General features: G+C 42.1%; 1 protein-coding gene across 3 annotated transcripts in view; it reads right to left on the bottom strand.

Annotated features, from left to right (window-relative positions):
- The window catches only part of RAD51B (RAD51 paralog B), a 420,404-nt gene that overhangs the window by 164,737 nt on the left and 235,151 nt on the right, over window positions 1-20,516 (bottom strand). For all 3 annotated transcript variants that reach the window (XR_012586722.1, XM_074584885.1, XM_074584886.1), the window contains exon 9: window positions 1,969-2,087. Coding sequence is in view for 2 of the 3 variants with exons in the window: in XM_074584885.1 (XP_074440986.1) it covers window positions 1,969-2,087 (119 nt within the window). In the remaining variant the exon portion in view is untranslated. The remainder of the gene's footprint in view (window positions 1-1,968; window positions 2,088-20,516) is intronic.

Below are 20,516 nucleotides of genomic sequence, written 5' to 3' on the forward strand. Positions count from 1 at the left end.
TATAGGTAGGGTAATTCTAGATGCCTTCCTTTAACTGGAAACTGCGTATCTAGCTGAAAGATTTCTATGACTTTAAGAAAAGAGAATTTACCTAAAAAAAGGACACAGATATCATCAACAGAAAAACGGGACATCGTGGGCACATCCCATTTCATTCATGGACTTCACAGACATAGCCTTCTTTATATCACACTTCTGGTTTAAATTACTTTGCTTTTAATAACATACACTAATGTTTGCTTTAAGGTTGGTTTTCGTCACTGTAGATTTAGTTCTTCTGCTTAACTAAAACAGAACGAGCCCATGGCTTCACATGCAAGCAAGGTGGTGCACCTGATAAACCCAGTTAGGAACACAGTAAAACTGCTTTGTTTTAAGTGGATCATAATATATTTTATAATGGGATTTAAAAGGCTTCAAAACAACATTTCATACACTTGCGATCTACTCCTCAAACAAAATCAGGAAAAACTACGTTTAATACCTGAATGTTCTTTAGGAAAACTGCTCCCTCTTTCCACCACCAGAGGAATGTTCTTAATTGTTTGTAGCTGACTTTGTGCATCATCAAGTAGCACAGAGCCCGGTTTCTGCCCTTTTCCCTTTGCCAACTCCACCTCTCATGTACCTCCAAAGCAATCCAGGAAATTTGTGAACAGCTTTGTATTCTGCACACACACGTAGAAAAGGAGAACTCATTACAGACCAGAATAAGAAGCAGAACATAGAGAACTTGTAAGAGCAGCAGCAGGAAGAGCATGTTTCTATATAACTGTGCACGGTCTTCAGAAGCGAGTCCAGAAGATGTTTTTTCTGACTGCATTTGACACACTTGACCTGCTACCCGAGAGTCCAGAGGACTACCACTGTTTCGCAGTGCCCACTGCTCACAGCAACAGAAGTGCCACCAACATAATTTTACTTCTAATGAGCAGAATAAAGCAGGATGACTTCCTCTCCTCTCGCTCTAAAGCGAGAAACCTTGTGTCATGGCAGTAAAACCAGAAGCACCAATTTAAATGCATGTGAGTAGTAATTCTATAGGAGTAAGATGGTACAAATTTCACATAGCAATTTTTCTGACAGCTCTCCACTTTAACGGGCAGAAAATCAATAACATTAAGACTGAGGGTCACAGCCTTTGGAAAGAGTTACATCAATGCAAAAACAGAACAGACAAAGCCAAAAGAGATTATAACCACAGATATCCCAAGGGATAGATGAAATCATGGGTTACGATGTTTTTAAAAACAAAAAAAAAGTTATTCCCTTGATCAAACCCCAAATGTCTTGCCTCCTAGTTTTTCACAGTTTTTTTTTAAATTAAGAGGTGAAGATTGCCGTCTAAAATGCTACTATATTTCACTCAAAAGCATGAAGTCTCTTAGTGAAAAGGGTAAGAATTCTCCTTTTTGCAGACATACTTCTGGAAAATTGGTACCATACTTAGTGCTCAAAGTTAAGCTTGCTGGTGCAGGCAGCAAGCTTCCATTTGCAAACAGTAGCTGCAGAAGACAGAGTGCTCCCTGTCCTGACAGTCACAGATAAAATTTGGCACAAAGACTGGAAAGGACGACAGGAAAACAATCATGGCAGTGAAAGGACTAGCTCTTACTCCTGCCCCAAAATCCTGGTGCAGGAAATCACTTTAAGGATTACCCTTCATCTCCATACATGAAATGCACTAAAAGCTCAAGGAACTTGTATGCCTGTGCCAAGAGGCCAGCACTAGGTTCTGTGACACAGATAAGCCCATTCTAACACAGGGAGGCATCGGAGGACTGGCCATCCCTGAAAAGCAAAGGACACTCACTGCCCCGCACCCCAAATAAGCAATTGGCTGTAGAATGCCAGGTTCTCAACATCACTGGAATAATCACAGGGGCTGAAGGATATGGTTAGCACATCTAACCAAGCACTGCTGGTCTAGCTTTATTTAAATTTTCTTTGTTGTTGTTAAGTTCTCACCTGTCTTGTCGGCATGTCGTGATATTGTAGTATGAGTCTGGTGTTGACGCTGTGACTCCATGTGTTGCCAAGGGCTGCTGTCACACAACCAGGTTCCCTCTTCCCACTTCTAGAAGCTCCTGAAGATAAACATGAAAGAAATTGCATCAGGCCTGCACCACAGAAGGGTTCAGCATGGAAACTCTAATCAGTCATCTCAGATCGTTCCCTAAGCTAGGTAATCACAACTGGTACTTAGTAGATGGCACTATCACATTAATTTCCTACCTTTTTGATTTATTTATACAACTGCAGTGTGAGTTCTCTGTCTTACCCTCTGATACCTAGACAAAGTGCCAAGACTTAAGGATACGTTACAAAGTAATACATACCTTCTTTGAGAGACCATGACATTTTCTAAATATCTGGAGGTGCACGGTGCATGGGGGACACTTTTCCTCTTTTGATATACTATCTCCAAGTAAACCAGCTTTGTATGGGCACAGAGGAGAGGGAAGCAGGCCAGCAGAGACACCATATAAAGACATAACAAAAATGGAAGCTAAAGGGCAGAATGTGGTGCCACAAATACCCCAATCTAAAAATCAGAATGCTGCTTCATGCCGTCAGGTATCCCAGACATTTTCTAAGATTTGCAAAGAAGGGAGCCCCTTAGCTGTAAATACCTGAAATCATATGAACTTTATATAACCCTGAAGGAAGAAGCACTTCACTGCAATCAGCAATGACAACATCTTTGAAAGGTCCTGGAAAACAGGAAAGGTGCCTGAGGACTGGAGGAAAGCCAAGGTCACTCCAATCTTCAAAAAGGGCAAGAAGGAAGACCCAGGAAACTATGGGCCAGTCATCCTCACCTCCATCCCTGGAAAGGTGATGGAACAGCTCATCCTAGATGTCATCTCTAAGCACGTAGAGGAAAAGAAGGTTATCAGGAGGGGTCTACATGGATTCACCAAGGGGAAATCATGTCTGATCAATCTGATAGCCTTCTATGATAGCATGACTGGCTGGGTGGATGAGGCGAGAGCAGTGGATGTTGTCTACCTCAACTTCAGCAAGGCTTTTGACAGGGTCTCCCATAACATCCTCATAGGGAAGCTTAGGAAGTGCGGGTTAGATGAGTGGACAGTGAGCTGGATTGAGAACTGGCTGAATGGCTGAGCCCAGAGGGTTGTGATCAGTGGCACAGAGTCCAGTTGGAGGCCTGTAGCTAGCAGTGTTCCCCAGGGGTCAGTATTGGGTCCAGTCTTGTTCAATATGGTCATCAATGACCTGGATGAGGGAACAGAGTGTACCTTCAGCAAGTTTGCTGATGATACAAAACTGGGAGGAGTGGCTGACACACCAGAAGGCTGTGCTGCCATCCAGCGAGACCTGGACAGGCTAGAGTGTTGGGTGGAGAGGAACCTAACGAAGTTCAACAAGGGCAAGCGTAGGGTCCTGCACCTAGGGAGCAATAACCCCATGCACCAGTACCGGTTAGGGGTTGACCTAACTCCAGATGGGTGCCTTGTTTTTACTTTAAATGACACTTCAAGAACAGAGCAAGCCAGACAAACCAAAGAAATTCAGAAACAAAATCTGGGTATAGTAAAAAAATCTAACAAAAATAAATTATCATGTGCAAGTTGAAAATTGAACTGTTTGAGACAGACAGTCCATATTGTTAAAAAGCTGTGAGTGTTGGCCTGAAGTTGAATGAGAGAAAGTTAGATTTAAAGTCGGGGAACTTCCTGTCGTCTATCAGGCAACAAACAAAATTGCATCCCAAGGACAGTCATGAAATCCTTGTCAACGAAGTCAATTAAAGTTAGACCAGACACTTTGGAATACGAACTTGAGAGCAGCCTTACGTTTCTGTCAAAACTATCAGTAATGCAACAGTTAATGTTGAAAATTAAATTATAAGTACTAAGTTTTGGACACAACACTGTAGTGAGATGACAAAGTCATCTCATGGCCCAGTGGAGCTTCTGGAAGATTCAGGTTTAAAACCCTTCATTGCTTTTACATTTGCAAGGTTGTGGATTTTGTTGCATTTTCCCCCCAACTATTCATACCAGAAACATAATTTATTCATTCACTAAAGCTTTTATTTAGGAAGAATATCCATCAAAGGGTAAGACCAAAAGTGTTGTCATGCAGTAGTAATATTATTTGTATCATTGCAATGAGAAGGACACTGTGTTAGACTGCATGAGGCAGAGGAGGGCAGCAGGCTGGAGAGAAGGGCCTGGAATGACTGCAGTGGGCTACAGGACTCAGCTGAAGACCTCAAACCTCCCCCTGCCGAAGTAATACAAGGTTCAATTAACACCAATTGGGTTTGGATTAGGTGTTTTAAATGTTCAGGGTCTACAAAAGAAGTGAGTGAAGCACCTCAATTCAAGCCAATAGTTTGACAAGAGTCTGGACTCTGTACTTGTCTGAATTACTTCCCACTCCACAGGAACTCATTGCGACATGCACTACTCGCTTCTCCAGAACAACATCTGTTCTAGTCTGAAAACAGGCTACAGTTGTGCTATGCAGCAAGGATAGCTGCTTTTCTTTCCTCAAAACAAAGGTATTAATATCTTCATAAGCATTAAACTTCCACCTGAATAACTCACAGCAGGAGCACCCAACTGGAAGTTTCAGTATTAGGAATGCTATTCTGTTAATTAGTCTAACCCACCTCTATTGGGAAGGTGGATGTGCTGACAATAATAATTTCTCTTCATCTACGTTTTGGATTTAAGTTGCCAGCTGGAGGTGAGAACAGATTCAAGTGTTAAAGCAGGGTGCTGGGTCTGCATTCCATTCCCTTAAAATTACTTAAAACCAAGTTCCTTAATTAAGTTCATTAAGTTCTACACACTTTTGGTTTTGTGCTTGTGCTAACATCACAAAAATAAAATGCCATTACTGTACAAACAGGCTAAGGGAAAATAAAATACAGTGAAGCAGCTTTAAAGTGTTGCAGTCCTCTTTTTGTCATGTGGAATAAGCTGCAGGTTACTCCTGTAGTCAACAGGAATCACAAAATTCAAGCGAGGCAGCTAAGTGTGGGTTCTGGTGGGTGTGGAGGTGTTCCCCTCACAGCTGGTGTAACTGCATCCCTGTATGCAGCTGGCAGCCACCACTCCACACCACCGAGAAGCAATTCACCCAATGGCTGCTTGGGGACCTCTGACTACAGACAAAAAGCCCAGACATTACAGAAGTAGCTACTGTCGGCATAAAACAGCCTCAAAATTCACATCCAAACTTCCCTCCAATTATATGTCTCTGCTATTAGCTAACAGAAGGAGTAACATCTTGCTGTTGCAATCCTCAGTTGGGCATTTATGTGGTTTAACGTCTGGAGCCTGCTGATATTACGGAGATATCACTCCATAGCAATTCCTAATTCTGCATTCCTTCCAGGCCTAAAACCTGTCCCAAAGCAAACAGAAGTGCTAGAGGTGTAAGGCTTGTGGCAGAACAAGCAAGCTAATTGCTGTCATTTATTTTATTTTATTATAATGGAGAAAGCCTGCTGTACCATACCGTGTCAGCCCCTGTCTGAAGAGGGCTGTTTGTGTGACCCACTTTCAGGCAAATCCTCTTCTGTGAAGTTATTCAAATTTATGACTCTGGTGCAAAGCGGTTAGTAAGCCTGGAGCAAATTTACAGTGAAGACTTTTTACAGGGTGGAAAGGAATGCCTTACAGGAAAGGTTTCCATTTTATAAGGGATCCTCCTGCAAGCTGATGCATTAGGCAGACAGAGAGGCAAACCAACAAGAAGAGAAGTAAACTGAGGGGGAAGCAGCGCCAGCTTTGCAAAGAAGTTCAAGGGCAGTGACAGCACACGCTTCATTCCTTCTCCTCACTCTAAACACAAAAAGATAGTAAACGTCTCAGAGGAAGGAAAGAGGATATGTTAAGAAAACAGATTTATACTCAAATATGGCCTTAAAAAAACCCTGGACTTATCTTTTCTATTATTTTAACTACCACTTAGTCATTAATGAACTGGACAAAAGAAGTGGATAAATAATACTGTTCAAAGAGAGAGTGATATTTTTCAGCATGCATTGCCTTGTTCTTCCAAACCCTGATATCTTTGTACTTAGAGATGGGAGTATCAGACCAACCTTGGCCCAAGAAGAAAACAGGCTCAAAAGGGACTTTGGTCTCTGTTCAGAGTTTCCTAAACTGTCCAACCTGAACCACTACAGAGCAGTATGGAGCAACAGCTCCCAGCTGTGACATGAAGGTGCTTATCCATGCTGTTGGGTGGATGCTTCCACAGAGCCAGCGATGTGCAATCGTCTGACAGGCAGCAGTTCCCATCCCTCCGGCCTGCTCAGAGCACAACTCGCACTCCACAGAGCGTGAGGGTTTCTGCTCAGGACACGGGCGATACAGGGAGCATTGAGACTAGGAAGAGGAAGAAAACAGGGCTGACAGACAGACGAGAGAAAGGTGGCAGATCTCAGTTTATGGATGTAGTATATGGGAAAAGAGAGTGGGTGTCCAGAAGCACAGAAATGGGATCCTAGCATGGGAAGGTGAAGGTGGGAAAATGCTAGAAGGGTGAGAAAAGACCTCTAAACAGCCCCCTGCTTTATATATTCAGATCCAGCTCAAGTAAAACGAAGTGGTGATTTCAATTCCTGTAAACGCTCCTTCCTTCCTCACACAAAAAGAACTAGCATTAAACCCATCTTCAAAGGGCACATCAGCAGACAGGCCAAGGACTGCAGGGGTACCTGTTCCACCGTCTCCTGTGAAACTGAGCTCTTCGGGGCACCAGCAGAGACCCCGGCAGAGACCGTGTCTGTTCTGGATCGCAAGCATAAAGGAGGAACTGGCTGCCTCACTCTCGCTGAACAGCTGTCACAAGTGAAAATAAAGCTTCTTGTGGGCTGAGACAAATGCAAAGTAAATGCCTCTCCACAACCAGGGGAAAAACAAACCGAAGAAGAAAGGGTGATTCTCCAACTGAGGCCCACAGTGCTGCTTCCAAGCAGAAGAGGAGGCTCACACTGGGCTCCACTGCTCTGGAAGGAGTTGGTGGTGGAAATGGGCAACAACACTTCACCTCACTTATACAAAAGGGCTATATTAATTTCATTTGTTTCCCCCTATCAACACAATTGAAATAAACCTCCCGTAAGTACCTTCCTTACCACTGAGATGAATGCCACATGTAGGCAGGATGGGGAAAGTGGTTTTATTCCACCTTCCATTTTTCACTGGAGGAAGCAGTAGGATTAAAGCTATTCAGCTCAATACGGATTCTGGGATTATTCTCTTATGCCCAACCAGAGAATTACAAGTACAGACATGGTCTCCAAGACCTTCTCATCCTCTACGTATAAGGAGGTACCATTTTAAAGACTAAATCCTCATGTAATCAAGTCCCTATTGTTGCAAATATGGTCGAAGCAAATTTAGCATACAGGAATTTCAGTTTCATTAGTGTCTCATCCTATGAAAATTAGGATAACTAGACCAGTGTCTTGAATCAAATAAACCAGACTTCTTAAAACAACATTTTTAAATGCAAGGAGTCCTTGCAGGCAGAATGTGATTATACTCTTGATTAAAAAAAATAATCTGTTCGTTGTTGGCATAACTGCACATTCTCATATGGATTTTTGTCTTTCCAGATGAAAGACTGATGGGCTGGCAGGTTCGTCCCCACCACTAGGCCCCTTTGCAATCTCTATCAATTTGGTAATTCAAAAATCTTTTCTCATCAAAGGCAAAAAAGGGATCGATGTACAATATTACAGTGAAATAACAAAACAGAGAAGCAACCAGTACCCAAATCTTTCAAATCTTAACATCAAATCATCTTGATAGAAGCCTGATTTATCAAATAGGAGGAAAAAACTCTCCAAAAGTACAGAGTAAATATTTATAAAAATTAAACTACTGAGCTCAACAAAAATGGCATGCCATGCAATAAGAATGAAAGTACTTTCCCTCTTGCTCAGGCTGTGCAGCTTTACGGTTCACTGGCAGAGCTCATAAAGATCACTGCTTTTCACCTGCATTGCATTTAGTCTGTATTTTTGGTGCAGATCTCTAACAATGACACCAGAAGTGAGGGGGGGGTGGGGGGGGGGGAAGAAAAAACAAAAAAACCCTCAACCCCCAATCTATTTTTCCATCTTCACCTACTCAGAAAGTACAAGTATAAAAATATCCAATGGTGGAAAAACCCATCACACAGCAAAAAACAACCCACAGGACAAACTCATCTGTGAAGTAACTAACCACAGCGTCCTTAAACTCCCACGTGCTGACTTCTGCCATTTTCAGCCCTTCTCCACAGCATTGTCTTTAGCCAAAAGGTGACTCTGATTCTCTTACCCTACAGCAGTGACCATCTCACTGTCTGCACAGGTCAGCCAAGGTACATCCCAAACTCTTCCTGTCATATACTCTGCCTCCACAAAACTAACAGAAAACGAGTGAGGATGAAAAAAACCTGGTCCTTTACATTAAAGCCATGGCCCTAACAGCAGATGGATACTTAGACCACCATTTGATATCACCTACTTGAGACAAAGCACAGACCAAAATGCATATATACATATACCTAGGTAATTACCAAACACAAATTACTGATTTGTACAAACAGACACTAAAGCAAATGTTGCTCCCTGTTCCAACGGCACAGATCTGTTTCAGTTAATGCGTTATGCAGGCATATCAACAGCAGAGTCTCGTTCATCTTGGGATCATCAGAACTTACTTCCTAGAGCACAGTACTGCTTTCATACAGTCTTTTATTATTTAGGACATACGGTGGGAAAACCAGTTGCTGCTGTAAGAAATCAAGCTTGGCCGCAAGACTATCCATGTAAAAATTCTAACTTTTAAAATGCTTATTCTCCTCCTTCTATTAAGAGAGGGAATCCGGCAATTTTACTCCCAAAAAACACCTAGTTCTAAATCTGCGCAACACCTCCCCCACCCCCCCCCCCCACCCCAGATTATTCCAGCTTACTTCAAATTTTAATTAAAAATAAGTAAAAATATTTTTGGGAATTGTTTAGTAATCAATGATGGGTAATTTAGTTATCTTTTTTTTTTTAATAGTATAAGCATCAAAATATACTTAGCAAACGGCACAATTAAGTACAAACCCCTACCAATCCCCAGTTAAAAAAAAAACCAGTTTCAATGTAAATTTTTTTGATCACCCCTAGTTCATAGCTATGCTACTGCTGCGGCACTGAAGTGCCTACTAGAGATTACACTGAACAGACTCCAGCGGCAAAGTTCTGATGGAGACAGCAATGAATGTGACAGAAAGGGAAAGAGCTCACTTCTCATTTTGGACAACACGGTCTATTTATCTCATACGCCCCAAACAGGTGAGTTTTCAAACTTTTTTAAAAAATCGTTATATTTATGTGTATCAGTGTACTCATTCTGGGTGGCTTTTACAGCATTAATCTGATATTAGATCAAGAATAAGGTCCTTTCTGCTGTCTTTTTCCCAGCCATTCACTTATTTCTGTTGCGACAACTCCTAGAGCTCTCATCTGCAATATGCAAACCACTATACAAACAGAGAACAAAAAGATAGTTCCTGACCTAAAGACCTTCTTTCCATAAGAAGTGCAGTTTAAGAGTCTCTTAGCTGCTGCTGATTATTCCCCACTTACAAGGAACCTTCCCTAAGGGATGAGGGAATATAAACCAAAATATGTGATAGGCCAGCAAAACTGTATATAAATAAGAACTTTCAGTATTCTCCATGAAACATTAGAAGCTTTTTCAAGTAAGTAAAATTAACCATTATTCTACCCCCAAAAAGTCAGCTGGGACCTCTATCCAGGTCAAGACATAGGAAGGGTCCTCCAGAGAACTGGACAGATGCTGGTTTGTTTTTAATCTCACACCAGCGTGCCCACTGTTACCAGTGTGTTTTGCACCAGAGGATCTCATTCTCTGACATCGGTGAGTTCATGTTGATTCTGTTTTGAGTTAAGAAAGAGAGAGACATACAGAGAGAGAAGCACACACATGCTAGTACTGAGACTCCTGTCTGCTGACCTAAAAAAGGAACTGACATTAAGAAACAAGAAAATCCAGCTGGTCTGATTTCTTGCCAGACAATCTACCAGCCATGACCAAAATGGTCAGGTCTCAGGAGATCTGTGGAGGTGGGAAGGCAGCTGGTGGTTTACAGCACCTGAAACAGGGCCCAAGTCAGGGAATTGTGGAGCGGAGATCCTTGAGAACAGATTCTTTTTACCGATGCAAACCTTCTGCCTCTGTGGCCTGACAACATACGACAAAGTGATGAGCTTCCAGCACTCTTCCGTTGCTGCATTGCTATTGCGATGAACAAATGAGTAGCGCTTTGGCGGGAGGGATGGTGAAGACCAAGTGGAAGACAGTGGTTAAGTCAATTCCTTTCTGTAATCAAGGATAAATTCTTTACCTCTCAGTGCACCCTCCTTCCCTTTCTGTGGAAGCTTTTTGAGAAATTCCCTCTTTTGCTACAAACTAGAGTTGTATTAATTTACACCACTTTCTTAGTATCCAGAGCTCTTTCCCACATCGCTCACCGCTAAAACTTAATGCAGCTTCTTCCATCTAACCTCTGCTTTCTTCTGGTCTCCCCAAGACAAGAAAATAAAATCTCAAACCATTGACCTAAGGGGGGAAAAAAAAACCAACCAAACAACCCAGATCTGGAATTTTGCCTGTCTGCACATATAAAGGATGCATAGGTTGAAAAACAAAGCTTGCCCAATCATGGCATCTGGCAATGCTAGGGCCCTCTGAACCAGAAAATGCTTTTAATTATCACCTCACCAATCATGCTAGAAGTTATTGCTGTATTTTTTTGGTTAAGTTCCCTCAGGGAATTAAGCAGATCATGATATTAATCAGAAGGCACGTAGGAAGGAGGGGGCAGAATGCTAGAATTACACATGTGTAGGTCCCTTAAGGCTTGAATAAAGAACTGAGATTTAGAATCCCACTGTCAGAGCAACTGAAGCCTTGCATGCCGTAAGCCTCAGCCCTCTGACCTACACAGCCATGGCATTATTGTATCTGATTTTCCCAGGATGGTTAACCTCAGCTGCTGAACTTCATCAGTCTCTGCTAGTGTTTACCCATCATCTGGATTTGCCACTTCCGAACTTTCCAGGCTAGAACCAAATGAGCCAGCTGTCACACTCCTCCCTGACAGGGACAAAAAAACCCAATCCCAACATAACAATCTGAAGTCTGGAAGCCTAAATGGCTAAATCCCAGAAAGGCAGAACAAAAACTAATACATCTCGGGGGAGGAGAGGGAGATGTAGCTCTGAAACTGCAGTGAGTTTCAGAATGCAGCTCACAGCAGTACGGTCACGTTCGGATGCTGTGGCCCGAGACACAGACTGTATTCTCATAGACTACAGTTTTTTCCATAAAATATGTTCCGGCAAAGAAACAGTGTCCTGGCAGCTTCGCTCTCGTACCCGCAAAACTGACACAGTGCAGGCAAAAGCAGCAGTAGTCCAGGCAAGGTAGGAGCCACTCTGCAAATGAACCTTAAATTACAGTTGAGAGTCAGGGCGCGGAAGGGTGAAGGGGGTGGGAGGGTGAGAGTTGAGTTTCTGTCGCACATTGAGTTCTCCATCGAAGCGGCCAATAAAAGCACCAATTAGTGCTAGCATACTGAGGGTGTTTCTGACACGGCTGTCCATTTCCTGGGGAGCAGGCTGATGGTGTGCCTACACGGCAGACGGAAAAGGACAGTAGGTGTGTGCAAAGCTTGCTTTAAATGAGCACGAAGGTCTGCCTCGGTAAATATATTCTGCTAAGAAGCCACAGAGAGCTTTGTGCTGCTACAGCCACATCACTGCGAGCACCTGAGTTTGCTCAATTAACACTAGCACTGACTTTCAGCCTACGCCACAGTGGACCCTTCTCAACATATCCAGCATAAAAAACTTTGGCAAATAACAATTTCTGGTCACAGCCTAGTTCAATGGATCTGAACTAGCGAATTAAGTTACGTGTCCTTTTCACTCCTGAGCACAGGAATATTTCAGTAGTGGCCCTCTTTCTCAGTCATCTTCAAATTCAGTGAGTGACAATTTCTTGATACAGAGGGTTGAAACATGCAATAATTAAGAGTCCAGGGTGGGCTGTTAACCACAAGGACTATGTTTAATAATCAATGTTAAATTATACTTCAAGTTGAGATTTTTTTTTGTATGCAAATTTAGCAAAGTGCTTTATGTGGCAGGATGACCATCGTCATTTCTTTGAAAATTTAGCCTTCGGTGTTCTTAACGCTGGTCCCATAGTTAACAGTTACAACAATTCCCTCTAGGTGTAAACAAATGAAACAATTCTCTTCTAGCCTGCAACATGCAACAGAGGTCAGCCAAACATTTGGGGGCTAGAGATGACTGTTTGCAAATTACAGCTGTTCACATCTGGAGTTCCGATTTGGCCAACCTCTTAATACTATCCATCACAAAAACTAAACTGAAAGAATGTTTTAGTTGTATGATTAGGAACATAAAAGTTAGGAAACACTACATGTAAAAAATGCTATGTGAGACTTTAACTCTGCCTAGCAAACTCAATTATTTCTCACAACGAATATCATCAGGGTTGATTGTGGCATTTCTTAACTGGTATTTAACCACAAGTCTGCATTTGCCAATATGGGTCTCACTGGCTGCATCTATTTCTCAGTGCAGAGGGGCCATGGCACAAGCTGAAGGCTGTGACGGTGGCCCATCCACTTCCCTGAAGAAGTGCCTTTTGGCCTGGCCACCCCTGCACATACATCGAGCAGATGCATCTGAGTGTTTGGAGTACCTTCATGACACGTGTTAATTGGGTGCTTTCACATTTTTATTTTTTTTTATTGCACAGCCAATATACCCACATTGTCTTCCCTCTCATTATAAGATGAATGACAAAACATTTTAGTCCATGCAGAGACCACAGTGGTTCACTGTTCAGAACGCACATGTTTATGTACTTAGACAGACAGAGGCAGTCTATAACATGGGGGATATTAAAATGACTGAGGATTACAGGGGTCTGGCTTCACTCCCTGACTGACACTGACTTTCCAGGAGGTTCTCAGCAAGTCAGTCCCGCTCTTCACAGTGCAGTCCCCCACCCCGGAGCAGAGTAGGTGTATGCTTTTTTCTTCATCTCATTCTCAAAAAGGAATGACTCACTTTATCTCAAACTGAGCAAATAAATTCAATTTTGGACAACAACCAAGACTGGAAAATTTCAGCCCGATAAGCTTTTCTGACTGAAGACAGAGGGTTAGAAGGGAAACAGTTATACAGCCTTAACTATAGGAGGTTCCTTCCGTTCCTGCTATAATGCAAAATATTCCAAGATGTGCCAAGTTTTCACTATAGTCTGCATCAGGCAGCGACAGGACACTGGAGTGCTCTGTGGAGAGTAATGCATAAATCCAAAATGATCTTTTGACTGCAGTGACTATTCTCTCCTGAGATGTATTACATTTTTAAAGTCAGTGAAAAAGAAAAAAATTGCAAAATATCACTTTTAATCCTTGGACTACAAAATGGTTGAATCCTCTAGAGGCCGGTCAGGGCCACAAACAACTTTTTTTCCCTTTTTCCCAGATTTGGGGGGGGGTAGGGGGAAGGGCAAGGGGAAAGGGAGAGAGCAAAGAGTGGTTGGTTTCAAATAGCAACATTGTCCAAAAGGGTGAAAGGGAACAGATGGCCGTGGAGAATGCAGCCTCAAAGCCCTAAAGAAAAGGGCTATTTTGACAGATCTTGCTGTTTCCTATTCAAGCATGAACACTCTGGCATGGAGAGTTAAGACGATACAAGGAACAACCTCTGTTCCCAGCAACTGACTATGGGCAACTGGCCTCTGAAGCTCTCTGAGAAAAACAACATGAGACAGACAGACAAACAGATATGGCAGCAAGCCCAGATCTCAGCCACCAGGAAAGGGGGGCGGGAAATAAAATAATAAAAAAAAAAACCAGAAAGGCTAGAAACAGCTGCCTTTTCCTGGCTGCAGCGCAGAGCATTAGAAAGAGCTTGTCCAGCCTTTCTCATCTTCCTTTTCAGTGAAACTTCTTGAAGGGGTCACCCTCAAGCTGTTGGTCTTTGCCCTGAGGGGAGGTGAAAAAGAGGACAGAGCAGAGCTCGTCTGGCTCAATGAAACCCGCTTCCTTTAATCACAAAGATCCCCCCTCCAGCTAACGAAGAGGAACTCTAAACGTAAAAAAAGCATAATTAATGCTGGATTTTTGCATGCAAAAAGGTTGAGAAACTTGAAGTTGTGGCTCCCACAGTACATGTAATTTGTTTGCATAGTATACAGCAGTGAGCCATTGTATCCGAGGGCAGGGAGAATTGTACTTGCTGTGGGAAACACTGCTAATGTGCATCCTGACTTTTTCTATCATTCCTGATCAAGAGAGTGCAGCAACAGCTGTTTCATTCACCAACTCTGGGCACGTACTATCAGACAGAGACTTCAGTTTTGAAGGGCAGCTTCACATCCATACCCAAAATTTAGAGAGACCAGAGCCACTAAGCGTAACCAGACTTCACTGTTTGCAAAGTCCATTGAGTGGGGGATGAATCTGAGTTTCTGAATTTCTTTCTGATTTATGCACCATTTTCGTTTTTTAGGGCAGAGCCTGATGTACTGTTCCCCAGCCTACACCTGCCCACGGGCAGAAGCACTGAGCAATACCTTCCCTTTCCACTGTCACCTGGACCAGGTATCAATGGTAGTTTTCACACAGCAGTTGGAGGGAGGAAAAGAGGGGGCAACTGGTATAAACATTAACTATCTTCACAATTCTTCCCCGAGGCGGGGAAGTAGCTATCATCCCAATTTTAATATCCTCCTTTTAAAAAATCATTGAAGGAAAAAGATAATAAAGAATTGTGGGTGTTTACATGCCAGAACTCCAAATGAAGAAATGCAAATGCTACATACTGATCCTATCTGCGCCTTTGTTCCCTCATCTGTGAAACTGCATATGTTAACTTTGGTCAAGAAACAGTAAATATGTAGAAAGAACAGACAACAGCAACAAATCACCTTGAAATCCTCAGGCTCTAAAGCAATACAAATTATTATCAAAACCCGGGTTTTCTACAATATGTGAACGGTTTGGGATTTTTTTTTCCACAAAGGATGGAAAATGTAGTCATTACTAACTGTAATTGTTAATTTGTAACTAAAGAGATAGGATCTGACTAGTAGAAATAGTCAAACAATAAATAAAATACCTTATTTAGGCTAAATCAGATAAAATCCACTTCTTCTTAACCGTGAGCTTCCTGAGACTAACCGCTCCAGGCTATACTTATTAAGGAATCTCAAATGTGGATTATTGGCTAAGTGTTAATGAGCATTGAACTTGTTGATTCATCTTTCATCCCTATGTTTCCTTGAGTAAAGACAACCTGGCACAGTCACCCCATAGTTTTCATTCTGCTTTACTTTTAGTGTCCGTCTCCTGTCCTCTGTCACTGCCAGGGTAACAAACAGGGCTCACAAACTGAATCTGTCTTTCGCGTTGCAGAACAGGTGGTCCCTCAGCATATTCCCACACATTCCAAATATTTTAAGTGTTCCACATCTGTTGTCTAAAACATTTTTAGTTGCCTGCAAGAACAGTAGGAGATGAAAACAAAAAGTTATATATAACTCAGTAACTGACCTTTTATGCCACGCAAGCTCTCTGTCATTTCAATGAGATGATAAATTTCAAAAAAGAGCTCAACCTTCATTCATTATACTATACAGCTATTAAAAATTCTTACAGAGACGATAACTTGAGAATTAACTTATGACAGCTGTAATAGCCCAGACGATAAACCTGAATGTGGATGTGCTATTTTTTTTTTTTTTTTAAAACAGTGTCTGCTGATCTATGGGAAATTTTAAAAATGAAAGAATGAAGATGATTTACACATTTTCTGACCATATAAACCACTCTATCTGCTTAAAAAAATAATAAAAACATCTCCCATGTATGTATAAATGATCTGGGTGGTATTTTTAGAAGTGCTCGGTGTTGGCCTATAGCAGGTAGGGAAACAATCAATGCTTTTAATTTATTTTTTATTTTTAATTACAAGAGTGAACCTGATTAAATGTACTCTAAAAACATACAACTGCAAGTAATTCTCAGTGATGAAACAGAGCCAGCGGTCAAGATTTGAAACCAGGAAATGAAAAGCACTAATTGCATCTCAACTACTGAGCTACTATTAGGAGGCAGAAAATGAGTGCCCGGGCTGTAATTGGGATAGGGGGTGAGGGTTTGCATTTCTGCTCTCGCTGAAAGTCTTCTGAGGTGGCAGCAACTACCAGCAGTTGGGAATCTGGTTTGCATCTCAGGGCAGAACTGGCACGTCTCACTTTACCAGCACTCCGGCTCCACTGGGTACTGGCTTGTTACGGACTGTGACAGGAGACTGTCCCCTGCTGCATGACCAATGTCATTTCCAACAACATAACGGCATTCCTTCAAGTGCTTTGCCAGCGTGACAACACACTTCAGCTAGGAGAGCTGATGCCTCATCATTTGAGATATTAGCAGTACAAACGTGATCTCCATAGCTATGCAATATAAACAAACGCACTCCAGGATTTTTTGGTGGTTTGTTTGTTTTCTAAATGAAAAAGAAACATTCTGTTCTGAGCTATAGAGAAATGGTATAGGGGATCTCTGTGTGACAGACCCGAGACTATACCTCAGGGAAAATAATGGCACTGTGTGACCATGTTCAAACAAAGCACTGATGCAACATATAGCAAATGCCTTGGTACTTGCCATGGGGCCAGGACTGAAACTTAGACATTTAAGCAAACTTGCCTCAATTAATTTCAAAAGACTGCTACCTTTGTCCATCCCTAAACCAACACTGACGGCAAGGCACAGTATCTTGTCAGTGCGTAACGGCAATGTGACACTGGATGTGAATGAGGATGTGGTCATCTTCACTGAAAACACTATTGGATATATAGTAAGTGGAACTGACCCATGGAAGTGGAGGATTTTAGCTTTCTTTTCAATTGTGCAAAACTCGGTCCCTCTCACCATAAACTCCAAGGGGCCTCCAACATCCTGGTACCACATCAAGAAGTGGAAAGACAAGAGAGAGGAAAGATGGACAGCCATGGTGAGGTGCCTCAGCGGGTGCCACTGTGGGAGCCTGAGATATGAGAATTGTGGGAGTTTCGCTTCACCTGCAAATCCTACCTTTCTAAAAGCAATCCTGAAGCAGAGATGTTGGCATGCTTAACTCTGCAAGGCAAGAGGCTGCCAAAGACTGAAAGATCACTGAGAAGTTAGAATAAAAATTACTTGCAATTATGTACAAAGATTCATTTTTCATTTTTGTTGTGGAAAGAATTTGAACAGCCAAGAGCATAATTTCAGAAGAAAATTCAGCATGTCCAAAGGAACTCATAGAGTGGATTTCAATGAAATGCCTGCTGACAAGACCTTGTACTTGTGAATACACTTTCTAAACTTATAAACTATACTGAATGCTTATAAAGAAAAAAAAATCAAGTAAAAGTTGATATATTTTCATTGATATTACACAAGAGAAAATATCTATTTGCACCTTGTTGTCTCCTGAATCCAGAAAGGCCTGGACTATATTCCAGTATGTCAGCGGATGACTTTACACAAACAGAAAAGCTCCTGAGGCATACACTAACCTCTCAAACTGCCCTATTCTCTCTGCAGTCCATACAGAAACTTAATTTTGGGGATCTCTCTGGACTGTAAATGCTTCAGACACTTGGGCAGAAAGCACTTGTGTGCAATTACATGATTATGGTAAACCCAGGATACTCTCTAATGAACAGTGCAGCGCTTCACGGGCAAGCTCAAGCTGGCTTCAGAGCAAGGTGAATTCGCCTGGCACCCAAAAGTTGTTTCTGATACCTCAGAGATCAGCTGGGTTTCCTCCAAAAGTTTTGGACGGCATCACATTCTGGCTAGGGTTTCCTTAGCTCTTCCTTGTTCAACCAGTTGTGTTTTCACTACCATGGCAAACTCTGCTGAAAAGCCCAGTGGTGCAGAGAGCAGCAGCAGTTACTAAGCAAGGGACAGTCTTTCCTCAGAAAACTAGGTTTGATCCTGTTTCTTTGCATGACGCTGCCACGGTGATGTTATTTCATAAGAGATAAAAGAAAATATTTTTAAGTCACTGATGAACCCATAGCAACATCAAGAGTGTTAAACTGGAATCTGAACACTGGAGGGGTGGAGAAGGAATCAGGCAGGCTCTGCAGCCCTGGCAATCTCCAAAACTTGCCAAAGAAACTATATGAGAATATATCCAAGTGTACAAATATACTTCAAAACATCCCACACTATCTTTACTCAAGCACATCTTACAATATTTCGTGTTTTTAGAACTTCAATTTCTGCAGTCAAGTTATGGATTATGAAAAAAACCCATGGCTTCCTACGCAGCCTTCTCCCCTCTCCTGCACCAAGCATATAGCCACTTCTCTGTCATGACAAGTCTGAGAGTGGCTTGAAAACAGTTGTGATTGCATCCCCAAAGTTTAGGAGTCAAGGGGCAAATAAAAAGATCTCCCAAACATGCATCTCTTAAACCTCAATTTTCTGAGCCAAATGTGGAAGGCCAATCTTAATATTCAAGTCTGGCAATACTGATGTAGTTATAGCAACTTCAGGTTTGTCAAACTTATTTTGCTATTTCAATTTAAAATACGTGATGCGAATGTTGCATGAGTTATCATTTGACTATAAGTTATCATCTGAGGTTGCTACATATTTTGAATCTGTCTAGCTGCAGTACAACAGATACACAAATTCTCTTTATCTGCAATGAATTCCTGTAAATCTTGTGTTTTCTGTATGTTTCAGCTGAGAGCAGGTAAGGCCGCAGATACCTCCAGGCAGAGCACTCCATGCTTGTGTCTTCTTCCCCGTGCAAAAAACTTACAGGACTTTAAAACATATTCTCGTATTGTAGAAGTAAGACAACGTGCAGCTGTAAAAATAGCCGAGGCATCAATTCTCCAACCTCCTGCACCTCTAGAATGAGCTGCCAACACTCACAATTTTTCATTTCTGTATGAATTCTCAAAACTGAAGGCAGACATCATCTTGTATAGTAACATTACTATGTTCTTTCCTGACACTATTTCTGCAAAGACAAATGGCGCCTACAAATATTAAGGATCATTTCTCCCATGTTTTTTAGCACACAAGCAGATTATGATTCATATAAGGTGGTTTGGTCTGGGGTCTACAGTTCCTTCAATCACCTTAGTCTGACACTTTGCCCCTTCACCCAGGTCTTAAGGAAAACATTAAACAGCATTGAATCACAGAATGGTAAGGTTGGAAGGAACCTCTGGAGATCATCTAGTCCAACCCCCCTGCCAAAGCAGGGTCACCTAGAGCAGGATGCACGAGAATGCGTCCAGGCGGGTTTTGAATGTCTCCAGAGACAGAGACTCCACCACCTCTCTGGGCAGCCTGTTCCAGTGCTCTGCCACCCTCAAAGTAAAGAAGCTCCTTCTCATGTTTAGGTGGAACTTCCGATGCTCATGTTTGTGCCCGTTACCTCTTGTCCTGTCACGGGGCACCACTGAAAAGAGCCTGGCCCCATCCTCCTGACACCCACCCTTTCAGTATTTATAAGCATTGATAAGATCCCCCCTCAGCTGTCTTTTTTCCAGACTAAAAAGACCCAAATCCCTCAGCCTTTCTTCTTAAGAGAGGTGTTCCAGTCCCCTAATCGTCTCGGTAGCCCTAGTAGTGACCACTGAGGAAGGCCACCAGTTGTCAGGTGGAATTTGAATGACTGATGGCTACTCTCTGTGCTCAGAGGTCCTGTTAATTTTCCACTATCTTGTAGTTCCATCCTTCCAGTCTACTTCTTTCTAATTTCACTACAATGACACTACAGCAGACCATGCCAAAAAAACTTCATAAATGGAAGATTAAACCACACCAGCTGCTCTGTCCACATCCACCAGGCCAGTCATCCCATCATACAAGACCATCAGACTGGTGAGGTGCAATTTGCCTTTGCTAAAGCCTGGCTGGCTGTTTCCAATTACCTTCTTAACTTCACATGCCTGGAAACCTTAGATGAGACTACCTATCCTTGTATTAATTCCAAAAGAATTCTGTGGTTTTGGTGTCTTATCACAGAATGAAAAAAACAACACCTATACTCCAGCTAAACTTAAACAACTGTTTAAAATGCTGATAAGTTTGATAGATGGTTAACTAAATAATGTCAATCCCCTACCCTTCAAACACAAATTGACAACATTTGCAAGTAAAATAGCAAGCTGTAGGCATAGGATTTAAAAAAAGAAACAAGAAGGTTCAACAGCTTGTTACAGTTAAGTTTACTCCCAAACTGAGAATATCATGAGGGTGCTTAGGATGACCAGGTAGATGACTAGTGGATTCAACAGACTGTCTATACAGTCACAGGAGAAAACTACATGCTTATTCTCCTTCAGCAACTCTCTTGATGTATTCATGGATTCGCCATGGGAACT

This window comes from Larus michahellis, chromosome 4, assembly GCF_964199755.1.
Source record: "Larus michahellis chromosome 4, bLarMic1.1, whole genome shotgun sequence".
NCBI classification, from domain to species: domain Eukaryota; kingdom Metazoa; phylum Chordata; class Aves; order Charadriiformes; family Laridae; genus Larus; species Larus michahellis.